This window comes from Caenorhabditis elegans, chromosome I (assembly GCF_000002985.6).
Source record: "Caenorhabditis elegans chromosome I".
In the NCBI taxonomy this organism is placed as follows: Eukaryota; Metazoa; Nematoda; class Chromadorea; order Rhabditida; family Rhabditidae; genus Caenorhabditis; species Caenorhabditis elegans.
This window is the reverse complement of record NC_003279.8, coordinates 10,970,487-10,985,845: the sequence shown is the minus strand read 5'-3', so window position 1 is coordinate 10,985,845 and position 15,359 is coordinate 10,970,487. Positions and strand designations below refer to the sequence as shown.

The 15,359-nt window shown below is 30.3% G+C and overlaps 2 protein-coding genes across 4 annotated transcripts in view; one reads left to right on the top strand and one right to left on the bottom strand.

The window, feature by feature from the left end:
* Nucleotides 1-6,257, top strand: part of Y52B11A.4 (GTP-binding protein GEM) — a gene marked incomplete at its 5' end in the record, with an annotated part of 24,695 nt that extends 18,438 nt beyond the window's left edge. Inside the window, 8 exons of the mRNA NM_001392946.1 lie at nt 760-845; nt 2,403-2,504; nt 3,295-3,541; nt 4,262-4,355; nt 4,398-4,570; nt 4,746-4,839; nt 5,306-5,542; nt 5,750-6,257. Coding sequence (NP_001379254.1) covers nt 760-845; nt 2,403-2,504; nt 3,295-3,541; nt 4,262-4,355; nt 4,398-4,570; nt 4,746-4,839; nt 5,306-5,542; nt 5,750-5,838 — 1,122 coding nt within the window. The 3' untranslated portion in view covers nt 5,839-6,257. The remainder of the gene's footprint in view (nt 1-759; nt 846-2,402; nt 2,505-3,294; nt 3,542-4,261; nt 4,356-4,397; nt 4,571-4,745; nt 4,840-5,305; nt 5,543-5,749) is intronic.
* On the bottom strand, nt 6,095-15,359 carry Y52B11A.3 (the record flags this gene model as incomplete). 3 transcript variants are annotated; one of them, NM_001440232.1, is made up of 8 exons in its annotated part: nt 15,208-15,359; nt 13,595-13,687; nt 12,519-12,696; nt 11,027-11,238; nt 9,262-9,634; nt 7,790-8,196; nt 6,893-7,056; nt 6,095-6,297 (listed from the first exon to the last, which is right to left on the bottom strand). In NM_001440232.1, exons 1-8 carry the CDS (start codon nt 15,346-15,348, stop codon nt 6,243-6,245), a joined length of 1,623 nt encoding a protein of 540 aa, NP_001427142.1. In that variant the 5' UTR covers nt 15,349-15,359. The 3 variants fall into 3 exon arrangements, with proteins under 3 accessions (NP_001427142.1, NP_001379039.1, NP_001367059.1); NM_001392945.1 differs by having other exon boundaries at nt 12,525-12,696; nt 15,208-15,353; NM_001381214.1 differs by lacking the exon at nt 15,208-15,359 and adding an exon at nt 13,745-13,823 and having other exon boundaries at nt 6,243-6,297; nt 9,220-9,634; nt 12,525-12,696.

Sequence of the window (15,359 nt, the reverse complement as noted above, 5' to 3'; positions counted from 1 at the left end):
AAAAATTCCAAAATTTTTTTCCAAAACCTCCTAACCTTGCCAATTTCTAAGCTATCTTTACCAATTTAGACTTAAATCAAAGCTAATATATTTAAACTTTTATATTTAATGTATATTTACCTTTAAAAACCATAAAAAAAACCCCTAAAATTATGACTTTTTCCAAGTTTTGTCACCAAATTACCCCCCTCCTCACCTTTATTTCCAAATTATCCTTTAGAAATGGCTGAAAATATTCTGAAAATAGATTTTTCTTTTTTCTTTTTTTATTTTTTTTTTATATCTTTCGATTTCACAAAAATTAAAACTTCTGAAAATTTTCGAATTTTTTTTTAATTTTAGAAAATGACGGATCTTATCAATCCAGAAATGCTTCTACAAGTTGAGGTAAAATGTGCAATAGAGCGTTGTTTGATTGGAAAATTATTTGAAATGTAAAAATATAAAAATAGTAAAATTTGAATTTAAACAAAAAATTTTTTTTAATTTTTTGAAAAAAATTTTTTTTCGACAATTTCCAAAAAAAAAATTGTTTTCCAAATTTCAAATTTTTCTTTTATTTCAATTACTTTACACATGCAATAGAGCGCTGTTTGATTGGAAAATTAATTTGAAATCTAAAAATATAAAAATAGAGAAATTTGAATTTTCCAAAAAAAAAATTTTTAATTTTTTGAAAAAAAAATTTTTTCGAAATTGCAGATTTTATTTCAATTTCAAGAGTCTAATGTAACCATTTCTAATTTTTCATAACTTTAGGTCCGCCGAATGGCAATAGACGATGTGGGACCACATGAGCGGCGCAGAAGTACCCCAACTGTATCCAGACGTCCTTCTCTACAAAAGTAAGCGATTTTTTGGAATTTTCGTATTAAGATTTGGATTTTAAGTCTATTCTAAATAATTTATAAGAAAATTCAAAAAATCGTCAAAAAAATTTTTGAAAAAAAAATCGAGTTTAAAAGAGATTAGTTCAGATTTTAGTAGTTGTTTTTTTTTCTTTGGGTGAGGCTAAGCGAGAATTGTAGTTTGTAGTCTATACAAACTAAAAAGTATAGACTACAAACTACAAAGTTCTAACTACAAAATACGATAATTCGAAGCCTAACCAAAAGTTGGATCAGAAACTTTTTTTGGCTACAAACTACAAGTTGCTGAAATTTATGTAGTACTACAAACTACAAGCTACAAAATACAAATATTTAAGATTTTTTGTGTAGTTTATAGTCTGAAAATCGCATTTTCAGTCACCTACAAGTGATTTTTGTCCAATAAAATCACGTGATGACCTTCTGTTGCCCCCAATAAATGGGCGTGGCCTAATCAATTTGTTTATATAAATAATGACATATTGAAGATCCCAGATGTATTATATTCACTTATTCATCCACCAACGCACATGGTTTTGTGATTTTTGAACTTTTTTGCAGTAATCGTTATTTTGTGTCGTTATGGTCAATCTGGAAATTTCAAAGAGAAAATTTCAGACAAATTGAGCTTAAAATAGTGTAGATATTACATTTAAAACATTTTGAAAGTTAAAAGTTTGTTAAAAAATAATTCACTACTGCATATTGTTATTAACTAAAAAATTTCAAAAAAAATTTTTTTTTTTTAGAATTTTGAAATTTGATACGTATATTAATATACATTGCACTTAAATAGAACAACGTAAAAAAAATTTCAAAAATTATTTAATTACTACCTATTAACGTATACTGCAATTACTACATATGTACATTAATATGATTTTTTTTTAAGTGTAATGTTTCCAAAAAATGTTATGGCATTTGTTACTAATGTATATTGCAATTAAACAAGATACCAAAAATAGATTACAAACTACAAAATTGGTTGAGGCTCATAGACTACAAACTACAAAATTTTTAGCCTCAGCCAACTTTTTAAAACATTAATACGAATAATGTTAATAAGATAATTTAGTAGTTTATTTTTTTCCCAACAGTTTTTAATTTTTGGTGTATAGCGTAATAACGTTATTAAGTCAAAATGGGAATCGCCATCATAACAGTTACTGTAGTTTGTAGTTTGTAGTTTGTAGTTTGTAGTTTCAGCTTGTCATCAATCTTTGCTCTTGTTCACTTATATAATATTAATTTTCAATTCAAATTTCGTGTCGTTTTCATTTTCACTTATTTCCATGCCGAAAAAAATGTCACATTTTCATTAAAAATTCCAGTTTTTCGTGACAATGTTTCAAATTTTCAATTAGTCCACACCATTTCATACAGCCTAATTTTTTGGCCTCCATGAAAATGTCATTATTATTATTGTTATTATTGGTTTTTGAAACACTGAGAATATTGCAAAATGACGAAAAAGAAACGGTTTGAATATTCAGGCTTGAATTACTGTAATATTCCAAAAATAATAATTCTCAGATCCCGAATCATGGAGCCCAGAACCGATGTGTGGCCTGAAGCAAAGCCTATTGGCCTGGAGGAACGATTTTTGAAGCTTCCCGATTCTGAGGATTATACCAGGTAAATAGGTCGCTGTAGTTTCTAGTCTTTGTAGCTTTTGTAGTGTGATATTTATTTAGTCACACGAGTTTACGATATAATCGTTATAACGTTATAACGTTATAACGACTATAATAGGCATTATTATTATCATTATTATTATTATTATTATTATTATTATTATTATTATAGAAAGCTTTGTAGTTTGTAGCTTTTGTAGTTTGGTATTTTAGTCATTCAAGTTAACACTATAATCGATATAACGTTATAACGATTATGATAACCATTGCTATTGTTATAGTAGGGTTTGTAGTTTGTAGTTTTTGTAGTTTGTAGTCAAATACTAAATACCATTAATCGAATTTCATTTTCAATCATTGTAGTTTGTAGCCTTTATACTTTATGTAGTTTGATATTTGTTTAGTCATTCAAGTTCATAATAGGATTGTTATAACGTTAAAACGTTATATTGCATATTATAGTAGAAGATTTTGTAGTTTGTAGTTTGTAGTTTATAGCTTATAGTTAATGAATGAACCACACACTAAAAATATTGTAGTTTATAGTTTTTGTAGTTTCTGTAGTTTTATATTTTACCGGTATTAAAAAGTATTAATTTAAAGCCGTTATAAGCATGGTTATCAATATAGTTTCTACTTCTTCTAGTTAATGTGATTCTTTCTTTCTTGTAGTTTGTAGTTTGTAGTTTGTATTCTTTGATTAAGAAATATTCATTTAACAGCGTTTATAGTTTGTAGTCTTTGTAGTTTGTAGTCTAGCCCTCCGTTAACAATTTTCCTGATTTTTCCAGAGTCCGCCAATTCAAAATCGATGAAAAAGGAGCTGTGGTGTCCCGTGGTGACTCATTCCGTCGTAAACGTACTCCAACGTATAAATCCGACAAATCACCGTCCCCATTCCCGGTTTCTGTGTCTACGGACTCGGCACGTGGCTCACGAAGTGAAAGTGAGGCCAGTGAGCCGCTCATTTCGGATGACGTGGCAAAAATGACGGTTAATGAGATGACTAATGCGTCGACTAGTCATAAAACTTATAAGGTATGATGTTTTTGAGGAAATTTGAAATTTAAAAAGTTTTAAAACTTTTTGGAAAAAAAATTTTTTTTTTTGGAAATTTTTTTTGAAATTTTTTCAAAGTTAAAATATTCCAAAACCTTCTAACTTGGTCAATTTTTGAGATTTTTAGCAATTTTTTAACATGAAATGTGCAGAAAAACTTGAATTTTTATACAACGTGCAATACTAACTGCTTATTTGCCAAAAATTTCAAAAATTCAAAAAAAATTTTAATACATTTTTTCCCACAACCTATCATATTCAAAGTTGTGTAAAAATGCCAATTTTCAAAATGTTAGCACGTTTTTAACTCAAAATGTGTGAAAAACTTTGAATTTTGATAAAATACATTTTGTTTTCTACTAAAAATTTTGAGAATTTTAAAATTTCTGTTAAAAAAATTGGAAATTTTTTACAAAATCAATAATTTTCAAAACCTTGTAAATTGGTTCATTTTTGAGATTTTTGAATAATTTTTAATGCAAATTTTGTAATTTTTTTTTTTAATTTTTAGTATAAAGTTTAGACACAAGCAGTTATGTTCCGAAAATAACAAATATTTTTAATTTTCAAAAAATTTAAAAAAAAAACAATTTTTTTTTCGAAAATTTAAACAATTTCAAACTTTCTTAAAACACTCATTTTCATATTTTTCTAACAATTTTTTAAACATAAAATATGCCAAATTTTCTAAATTTTCAGATCTACGTAGTCGGGGACACAGGAACCGGAAAAAGCTCTCTCATTTCTCAGCTAATCACATCAGAGTACAAAAACGCGTTTGCCGACGAGATTCGTAAGTTCTAACTACAAAAACTACAAAGACTACAAACTACAGAGGACTACGAAAATACAGTATCCATTTGTATTGGTGGTGTTGAGTGTGATTTGGTGTTCTTTGAATCGGATATGTCTGACCCGTGCTGGCTTACAAATGAGATTCACGCATTTTTGGTTGTCTATAGTATTGATTCGAAATCCAGTTGGAAGCAGGCAATGGTTGCGTTGGAGGTGAGACTACAAACTATAAACTACAAACTACAAACTACAAAAAACCCGGGAAATTTTGACCCAATATCGAGGAAAATAGCTTGAAAATGAACGGGTTTACCGAGGATTTAAGTTTGGCAATTTGTTTGAAAAGCCTTGGCTACAAACTATACACTACAAACTACAAAATTTTCAGATGATTCGCGATCGTCCGGGCACGAGAAATTTGCCAACGCTGGTGGCAGGCAACAAAATCGATTTGGAGAGGAAAAGGACAGTCACGAAGCAAGGTAGGCTACAAACTACAATGTGTAGACTACAAACTACAAAAGCTAGACTACAAACTACAAAACGTAGACTACAAACTACAATATGTGCAAACTACGAACTACAATTTTTGGACATTTCTTAGTAGTCTAAACCAACTCATTATTACTTATGTAGGTATTAAAACGTCAATTTCAATTTAAACAACATACTACAAACTACAATAGGCAAACTACGAACTACAATAAGCAAACTACAGTCCATAAACTACAAACTACAAACTAGAAACTACAAATTTTGGAAAAAGTTTTATCACAACTTATTACGACTTCTGAAGGTATTAAAACAAGAGTTTCTATTTAAACAACAAACTACAAACTACAATAGGCTAACTACAAACTACAATAGGCTAACTACAAACTACAATAGGCTAACTACAAACTACAATTTTCAATATACAAACTACAAACTACAAACTACACATTACAGAAGTGCGCGCGGCGAAAGCCGCCATGGGCTTCGAGCATTTCGAGATTTCTGTCGCGTTGGACCATGACGTCGACGATCTTCTGGTGGGATTAGTTGCTGAAATTCAAGAAGCTTTTGCTCCGGAATCTGTGCTCCAAAAACCATCGCCACGTCATCATCCGATCGACGATTTTCACAGTGCTATTCGGAGATATTCGCAGAGGAAGAAGAAGGCTCCGTTGAATGATTTGGAAGGAGGTGAGGCTAGAAACTATAAACTACAAACTATGGACTACAAACTATAAACTACAAACTACGAACTATAAAATTTGTTTAGCTAACATCAACTTCCAAATACGCGAATTTGTGCTTTTCGAGCTTTTGACCCGATTTTTTGTTTTTTTTTCTGAAAAAAAAGCCCCAGACTACAAACTACAAGCATCAAACTAATTTTTTTTTTTGCAGGAAAGTGCACAATGCTCTCCCCGACCGGATTATTCGCAAAATTCAAAAATTGGCGACGTGGCAGCTCGCCAAGGATAGAAACCAACTGAAAATCCCAATTTTTCCATTTTTTTTTCTCGTTATTTTCCCCCTAAATACTTTTAAAAAGCGGTTCCCCTCTTCCCAAACCCCCCGCCAATTTGATCTACAAAAAGCGCGGAAAATCAATTTTACGGAACATTTTAATTTCCCGCGTTTTTTTTTGGTAGATCAAACACCTCAAACTTCTGCATTTCTTGCTATAAATCTGTAAACCCCCCCCCCCCCCCCCCCGCCCATAAATAAGTACCAAATTACAAACATAAGTAAGCTCCGCTCATTTATTCTAGGCTCCGCCTCCAACAACCGTTTAAGCTCCGCCTATTCACAGTGAATTGAAAATTAAAAAAAAAAGAAACAATAATAATAATACATAAAAATGAGAATATATATATCGAATGAAATAAAAACGTGATTATCCTTGGAAAATGTGTATTTGATCGGAATGAAGATTCAGGGATTCCAGGGCGCTGAAAAAAAAAAGAAATTTAGAATTGACTACAAACTACAAAGTTGGTTTAGCCTCAACCAACTTTTTTAGCGTAATTTTTCTGATTTTAGGTTAAAAAGTTGAGAGAAATAGTATTTTTTAGACTTTTTCAAAAAAAAATCGATAATCAATATTGAAAATTAATTTTTTATGATTTTTTTTTTCAATTTTTCAGGGTAAATAGTACAATTTTGATTGAAATTTTGGAAAAAAAAATTGTAATTTAAAAAAATATTTAATTTCAAAATGTGTTAGTTAATTAGTATAGTTAATTAAAATAATATGAAAATTTTTTTGAGTTTTTTTTTGGAATTTTTGAAAAAAAAATGAAATTTTTGAGAAATTTTTTTTTAAAACAAGTAAATTCAATTTTAAAACTTTTTTTAAAATTAATGTGTTAATTAAAAAAATTATTTTTGGAAATTTCTAAAAATACTTTTGATTACATTAATAAGTGTATATTAATTAAAAGTAATATTTATCTTTAAAAAATTCAGCAAAATCCAGGTCTTAAAAACTTTGTAGTTTGTAGTTTGTAGCCAGACTACAAACTACAAAATCCCTTCAAAGCTCACGTTTTCGCCGCCAAAATGAACCCATCAGGACCACAAATGAATGCTCTTCTCGATGCTGTCGATGACGTGGAAATTATGGAATTCAAGAGGTCTGTAGATACTCTTCCATTGAAATATTCTCCAGTTTCAACAGGACATTCTGATGCGGAAAGCACGTTTTTCATCTGAAAATGGGGGGAAAGTTGGGTTTGGGTGAGGCTAACGAGACTACAAACTACAAAACTGGGGAAAAATTCGGAAAAAAACAACAAAAAAAATTTTGGTTGAGGCCTCCCAAGTTTTGTAGTTTGTAGTCTATGAGCCTCAACCAACTTTTTTTTGAAACTTAATTTTCCAGGTTTGTAGTTTGTAGTCATTGTAATTATCTAGAGGAGATCATTAGACTACAAACTACAAACTATACATAGGTCAGTGTAGTTTATAGTCTGAACCATTTGACTACAAAAACTACGAAATTCCAAAATTGTAGTTTGTAGTCTTGTATCATCTTTAATTGTGAAAGTTTCTAGACTATAAACTACAAACTACAATTATACAAAATGTGTAGTTTTTGTAGTCTTTGAGACTTTGAAATAATGTAGTTTGTAGTCTATATCAATATTGTGTTGAAATTTCAAAACTACAAAAACTTGGTTCGTAGTTTGTAGTATTTGTAGTCTCATTCATTTAGCTACAAACTACAATTTTACAAAATTTGTAGTTTGTAGTCTGTGAGCCTCAACCAAAAAAATTGAATTTTCATTCAAAAATTTGGCATTTTTTGCAATTTCTTTTAGTTTTTTGTAGTCTTTGTAGTTTGTATTGGCATTTTCAAAAACTACAAAAACTACAACATTTCTTGTTTTTGTAGTTTGTAGTTTGTAGTTTGTAGTTTGTAGTTTGTAGTCTGCAACGCACCACAATCCGCTCGTCTCCGCGGTATTTTGAATAGAAATCGGCCATTTTCCACGTGGATTTCGGATTCTCTTCGGGTTTTCCAGTTTGTAGATCATTTTCAGTCTTATTAAACATCAAAAAGTACACTTTTGAATTAGAATTTTCAGTTTTTTGGATTCTTTTCTCCATAATATCAATCATCGGTGTAATTCCACTTCCCGCAGCCAAAAGTATCAATTCCTGAGCATTTTCCGTCCATTCAGCGAAATTTCGTTCACCAATTGGGTCACTGATCTCCAATTCGCCGCCGATTTTCAGATTTTCCAGTGATGGAGTACATATTCCGTTCGAGTAGATTTTTATCATAAAATCAATTTTTTGGGGGTCCGGATTGGAGATTGGGGTGTACGGGCGGTAGAGGACAGAGTCTGAAATAGGATGGTTTTGTAGTTTGTAGTGTGTTCCTAGACTACAAACTACAAAGTTTTCTTTGTTTTTTTTTCGGAAAATTCGGAGCAAATGCCTAATTTTTTGAAAAAAAAACGATTTTTTCGGCAATCGGCAAATCGGCAAATTGGCAGAATTGAAAATTTCCGGCAAATCGGCAATTTGCAGGAATTGAAACTTTCCGGCAAATTGCCAAAATTTAAAAATTTTCGGCAAAACGGTAAATTGGCGGAATAGAAAATTTTTGGCAAATCGACAAACCGGCAATTTGCAGGAATTGAAAAATTTCGGCAAATCGGCAAACCGGCAATTTGCAGGAATTGAAACTTTCCGGCAAACCGGCAATTTGCCAGAATTGAAAATTTTTGGAAAACCGACAGCTTTCCGAAATTGAAAATTTTCGGCAAATCGGCAAATTGCCGGATTAATAATTTTTCGATAAATCGGCAATTTGCCGAAATTGAAAATTGCCGGCAAATCGGCAAACCGATAAATTTGCCGGAACGAAAACTTCCGGCAAGTCGGCAAATTGCCGGAATTGAAAAATTCCGGCAAATCGGTAAATTGCCGGTACTGAAAAATTCCATCAAATCGGCAAACCGGCAATTTGCCGGAATTGAAAATTTCCGGCAAAGCGGCAAATTTCCGGAACTGAACATTTCGGCGAATCGGCAAACCAACAATTTGCCGGAATTAAAAAATTTTTCACCGTATTTTTCAGATTTTTCAACAGAAAAAAGTTGAAAATCGATTTTTTTGACATTTTTCCAAAAAAAAAAATCACGATTTGAAACAAAAAAATGCAGTTAAAAACCCGTTTTTCACAGAAATTTTTTCTCATTTTTTTCAGAATTTTTGAGCTAAAATTGGGTCAAAATCTAGATTATCGCATTTTTTACACTATTTTGTATTCCGAAAGACGTTTTTCAACAAAAAATCTCAAAAATTTCCCGTTTTTTAATATATATTTCTATGGGTTTTTACAAATTTTTACAAATTTTTACACCCAAAAATCAAAAAAAATTTCCACGAAAATTTCCCCATACTTCCTTTCCGAATTTTAATCGAAACATGATGTCCAATAGGTATTCGATATGTAGTGTGCTCGGGGAGCTGTAGACTAAAAATCAATGTATCATGATTTAATCGATATCGATCAATAATTTCCGTCGTGTGATATGTGACTCCTGGCCGTCGTTGAATTTTACACTTTGATCTATCAATTTTTCCTCCGGAAATTTCACGGGAAAATCGAATTTCCACGCGATTTTTCATAATTTTCAGGGTATATTCGACGTGGCAAAGTGCTGGAGTTGGCTCGAATTCAAATTCCATCGCTGGTTTCCAGAAATGATGAATTAGTACTCGGAGACGAGCGTGCTCTTCGGTATTCTCCTCGCCACGTGTATTTATTGATGTCTGGGGAATTATTAGGATGTTGTTGGGTGAGGAGGATGGGATACTACAAACTACAAAATTTGTTTTTTTTTCGGCTTTTAAGTGGAGAGTTAGCTTTTTTGACAAAAAACTACAAAAAATGGTTTTTTTTTTTGGTTAAAATTCTTCAATTTTGCATAGAAAATTTGAATTTCCAGCTGAACTGTATTTTAAAAAAAAATCAAATTTTGTGTAGTATGTAGGCTGGGAGGACACTACAAACTACTTTTTTTTTGGGGTTTTAAGTGGAAATTAAGTGGGTTTTTTGAGTAAAAATGAGAGCAAATGATAAAAAAAAATTTGATAATAGTTTTGAAAATTTTATTTTGAATTTCCCGCCAAACTTTTTTTCTTTTTTTCCAATAAATTTAAATTTCCCTGCAAAAAATTTTTCGCAGTTTTTTTTTGTCAAAAAAATCGAATTTAGCGTCAAAAATGGTGTTTTTGATAAAATTTGAAATTGTCTTCAAAATTTTTTTTCAGAAATTTTTGAATTTCCTGCCATAACATTTTTTTCCGGAAATTTTGAATTTTCCGCCGAAAATTTATTTTTTTATCAGAAAATTTGAATTGCCCGCCAAAAATATTTTCAGAGAAAATTTGAATTTTCTACCAAAAAATTATTATTGTTCAGAAAATTCGAATTTTCCGGCAGAATTTTTTTTCAAAATATTTGCATTTCCCGTGAAAATTAACTTTTTCCTAAAAAAAATTGAATTCCCCCGCCAAAAACGTTTTTTTTTAAATTTAATTTCCCGCCAAAAATTGATTTTTTGCTGAAAATTTAAATTTCCCGCCAAAAATGTTTTTTTTTCATAAAATTTTGAATTTAACGCCAAAAATAATTTTTAAATTTGAATTTCCCTGCAAAAAATTTTTCGCAGAAAATTTGAATTTCCGCAAAAATAATTTTTTTTTAAATATAAATTTCCAGCAAAATTAATTTTTTCAGAAAACTTGAATTTCCCGCCAAACTGTTTTTTTTTTCAAAAAATTTGAATTTTCGGGAAAAAAAATTTCTAAAAATTTTGAAATTACCGCAAAAAAATTTTTTTTCAAATAATTTGAATGTCTCGTCAAAAAAAATTTTTTTTTCAGAAAATTTGAATTTACCGCCAAAAATTTTTTTTACAAAAAATGTTTATTTCCCACCAAAATATTTTCCAGAAAATTTGAAACTAGCGCCAAAAATTTTTTCTAAAAAATTTAAATTGCCCTGCAAACTTTTTTTTTTTTAATTGAATTTCCCGTCAAAATTAACTTTTCTCATTTTTTTAAATTCTCGGCCAAAATTAACTTTTCTCAGGAAAATTGAATTTCCCTCCGAAAAAAAAAAATTTCTAAAATTTTCTGTAGTTTGTAGTCTCTATGTACCTTAACAAAAACAGGCACTAATGAAACAATAACATTGTGCTCGGTGAGCTCTGTCCAATCATCATGCTCAAATGAAATTCCAGAATTGTCAGAAAGGGTCTCGACACGAGCTCCATATCCATTTTCAGATGGATCTGTACTGAAAAGTGCTGAGCTGGGAACACCGAGCTTGTTCTTGTCATCCGAAGTTGTTGGTGGAAGTGGTGAAGGTACTGGAAAAATATTATTGGTGGTAGTGAGGCTCACAGACTACAAAAACTACAAAACTACAAACTATACAATTTTGTGTGTAGTTTGTATATATTGTTAAACTTTTGATGATGCTAAAAATTCGGCGAAACTTGAAAAAAGTTATAGAAAATTTCAAATTGAATCGGTCCAAATATAGTGACTACAAACTACAAAAATTTTGAAAATTTAGACTACAAACTACAAACTACTGAATATTTAAAATTCTAATGAAATTCGAAAAACTACAAAAATCCAGCATCCACATTTTTGTAGTTTGTAGTCCAAAGATTGGCGGAGACTACAAAGACTACAAAAACTACAAACTGCACAATTTTTGTGTGTAGTTTGTAGTTATTGTCAAAGTTTCAAAGCTGCTAAAAATTAGGTGAAAATTTCAAATTGAATCGAATAAAAATTCAGTGACTACAAACTACAAAAATGTTTTTTTTTCAAAGTTGTGTAGTTTGTAGTCTTTGTCTAAAGACTACAAAAACTACAAAAATTTAGACTACAAACTACAAGCTGGGAATTTTGATTTTAAAGTATGTTGGTACTACTAGTCAGACTTTAAAAACTACAAACTACAAAATATTCTAAATTATGTGTAGTTTGTAGTCTACACTTTTTCATACTAAAACTACAAAAACTACTGATTTTTTTAAATTCTAATGAGAGTCGAAATAAATAATGTTACCAACATTGTAGTTTGTAGTCCAACGTTTGTTGGAGACTACAAAGACTACAAAAACTACAAATTATAAACTATACAATTTTTGGGAAGTTTACAGTTATTGTCAACGTTTTGATTACAAAAATTGGGCAAAACTTTTTTTAAAAAAAGTTACAGAAAAAAAAAATACAGTAACTACAAACTACAAACAAAACAAATTTTTAAGTATGTGTTGTTTGTAGTTTGTAGTCTTTGTCTATAGGCTACAAAAACTACAAAAAATTTTTTTAATATTAGAGCATCTAATTAAATACAATGACTACAAACTACAAGCTGAGAAATTTGATTTTAAAATATGTTGGTACTACTAGTCAGACTACAAAAACTACAAACTACAAAATGTTCTAAATTGTGTGTAGTTTGTAGTCTTTGCCTATACTTGTTTATATTAAAACTACTGAATTTTCGAAATTCTAATGAGAGTCGAAATAAATAATGACTCCAACATAAACATTTTTGTAGTTTGTAGTCCAAAGATTGGCGGAGATTACAAAGACTACAAAAACTACAAAGACTACAAAAACTACAAACCCTCACATTTTGTCAAATCTCCGATAAATGGTCCAACTACACATGCTTTCAGCATACTCTCATAATTCACCCACGCGTGGTATTGATTGAAAAGGGGCGTGGCGTCTCGGCCAGCGCCACGTAGCAATTCGGGTATACCGCCCGGATGGAAATCCAGGTACTTGGTGACGTCATACACCTGAAAAATATTTTTTTTTTGCGGGACTACAAACTACATTTTTCAAATCTATTTTTGAAAATGTTTTGGATTTTTTCGATTTTTTTTAATTTTAAATGTTATTTTGTTGTCAAAAATCACATTTTCCGAAGAAAACTGACTACAAACTACAATTTTTACAGCCTCACTCATAAAAGTTTGGTGAGGCTCAAACAACTTTGTAGTTTGTAGTCTGTGAGCCTCAACCAAGTCATTTTTTCAAATAATCGCAAAGTTTTAGTTTTTTTTTTAATATTGCAATTTTCACTGTTAAAAATCACGATTTAAAAGCCCGTTCACCAGCAAAAAATCGGTTGAAAATTGATCAAAAGCAATGAATTTCAGATTTTGGTGAGGTTGAGAGCATTTTGTAGTTTGTAGTCTCCGAGCCGTCACCCAATTTTATTAGCTTTTTAACGGATTTTTGTTGTAAAAATAGGATGAAAATCGTTAATTTTTTGGCTTTCTAGATTATTTTCAATTTGATTCAATCTTTAAATTCAGTTTATAGTGAGGTTGAACCGGGTTTTGTAGTTTGTAGTTCCTCAGCCTCAACCAAGTCATTTTTTAAAGTTTTTTTTTTTTATTTTTTAATTTTCACTTTTAAAAATCACGATTTTTTCGTTTTTTTTCCCCAAAAAAATCGAAAATTTTTCAGTTTTTTCTAAAGTGAAATTTTAGTTTTATGAATATAAAAATTTCAATTTTTCAGTTTTTTTCCTCAAAGATCGGACATTTTTTTAATTTTTAGTGTAAAGTTTAATCCGATCGATCGTGAAAACAGGTTAGAGATTAATTTTTGGATTTTTTTTTTCGATTTTTTCAACTAATTTCGCAGTTTTGTAAGTTTTTTCCTCGAAAGTTGGAAAAACCGTCTTACAATTCCAAAAAGGTGTACCCAACAGTCGTCTTTCGTGTTATGCTTCATCAATTCCACGTGATCCACACCTCCACTGACTCGTTTCGCCAAATGCTGAAAATTTTCATGTTTTTGGTAGAATTCAGGCTACAAACTACACAAAAATCTTACTTTTCGATAAAATTTCACGAATTTTGAGCACATTTTCTAGTGATTAGACTTAAAAATAATGAAAAGAAAAAGGTTTTTCCATCGGAAAATGACGAAGAAGCTGTGGTATCGGAAGAGAAAGAGACGCAGACATGTGAGATGCTGTGTGTGAGCCTCCGACGGCAAAAAAAATGCGAAAAAAGTGCAATTTTTCAATTGGAAATTGATTAATTTGCCTTGGAATGTTGGTTGAGGCGGAGAATTTTGTGTAGTTTGTAGTCTCTTAGCCTCAATCAACAATTTCGATGCAATTTTTATCGAATTTGAGCCGTTTTTTGTGAAAATTTAGTGAAATCGGTCCTATTTTAAACATTTTTTCTGGTTTCAATGTAAAATTCTAGCTTAAAACGCAATATTTAATTTTTGGTTGAGGCTAAGCCAGTTTTTGTAGTTTGTAGCCTGTTGAACAATAAATTTTAATGTGAAAATTGGGATTTTTTGAGAAATTTTGACTTTATTGCAAAAATGCAAGAAAAAACAACAGTTTTTATTTGATTTTCCGCCATTTTTTTTTCAAAAAAAGTTAAGCGTTTTTACTTTTAGTTGAGGCGTCGAATTTTGTGTAGTTTGTAGTCTCTTAGCCTCAACCAACTATTTTAATGTAATTTTTATTAAAGTTGAGCGGTTTTTAGTGGAAATTGCTGGAATTTCAGTAAATTTGGTGATATTTTATACTTTTTTTCTTATTTCATTGTGAAACTCCAGCAAAAAACACAAAACTCAATTTTTGTAGTTTGTAGCCTGTTTAAAAATAAATTAAAAATATGAAAATTGGGATTTTTTGTGAAAATTTGACTTTTTAAATTGACTTTATTGAAAAATGCAAGAAAAAACAACAGTTTTTATTCGATTTTCGGTCATTTTTTAAATTAAAATGTTGTTTTTGGGTGAGGCTCATAAATTTGTGTAGTTTGTAGTCTCTGAGCCTCAACCAAGAATTTTTATCGGATTTTTAGTGAAAAAAACTAGAAATTTCTTAAAATCGGTGCTGAAAATCATATACATATAGATTTTTTTAAATCTGGTTTTACTATAAAATTCCAGTATTTGATCTGAAACGCAATGTTTCAATTTTTGGTTGAGGCTGAGCAATTTTTGTAGTTTGTAGTCTATTTCAAAGCAAATTTTAATGTTAAATTTGAGTTTTTTTGAGAAATTTTAATCTTTCAATCTGTTTTTATTGAAGAAATGCACGAAAAAAAACAGTTTTTATTCAATTTTCGGCCGTTTTTTCGAAAAAATTAAAGTTTTTTTCAGTGAGGCTCAGAAATTTGTGTAGTTTGTAGTCTCTGAGCCTCACCTAGCGAAAAATTGAGGTTTTTCAGATTTTCAGGAATTTTTGCGTGAGTTTTAAGCTTTTTCTAGACTTTCTCATGCACTTAAAACGTTTAAAAAATCGAAAATTTAAATTTCTCCCCACAAACCTTATTTGTCGTGAGCCTCAACCAATCCATAAACCCTTTTCCGGGTGCCAACGCCACTTTGACCCGTCCATATTCACTTCTTCCTATTGTTGGTTTCGCAAAAAGTCCATTACTTGATCCATTAACCGATAAATTGTTCATGAGATCTGAAA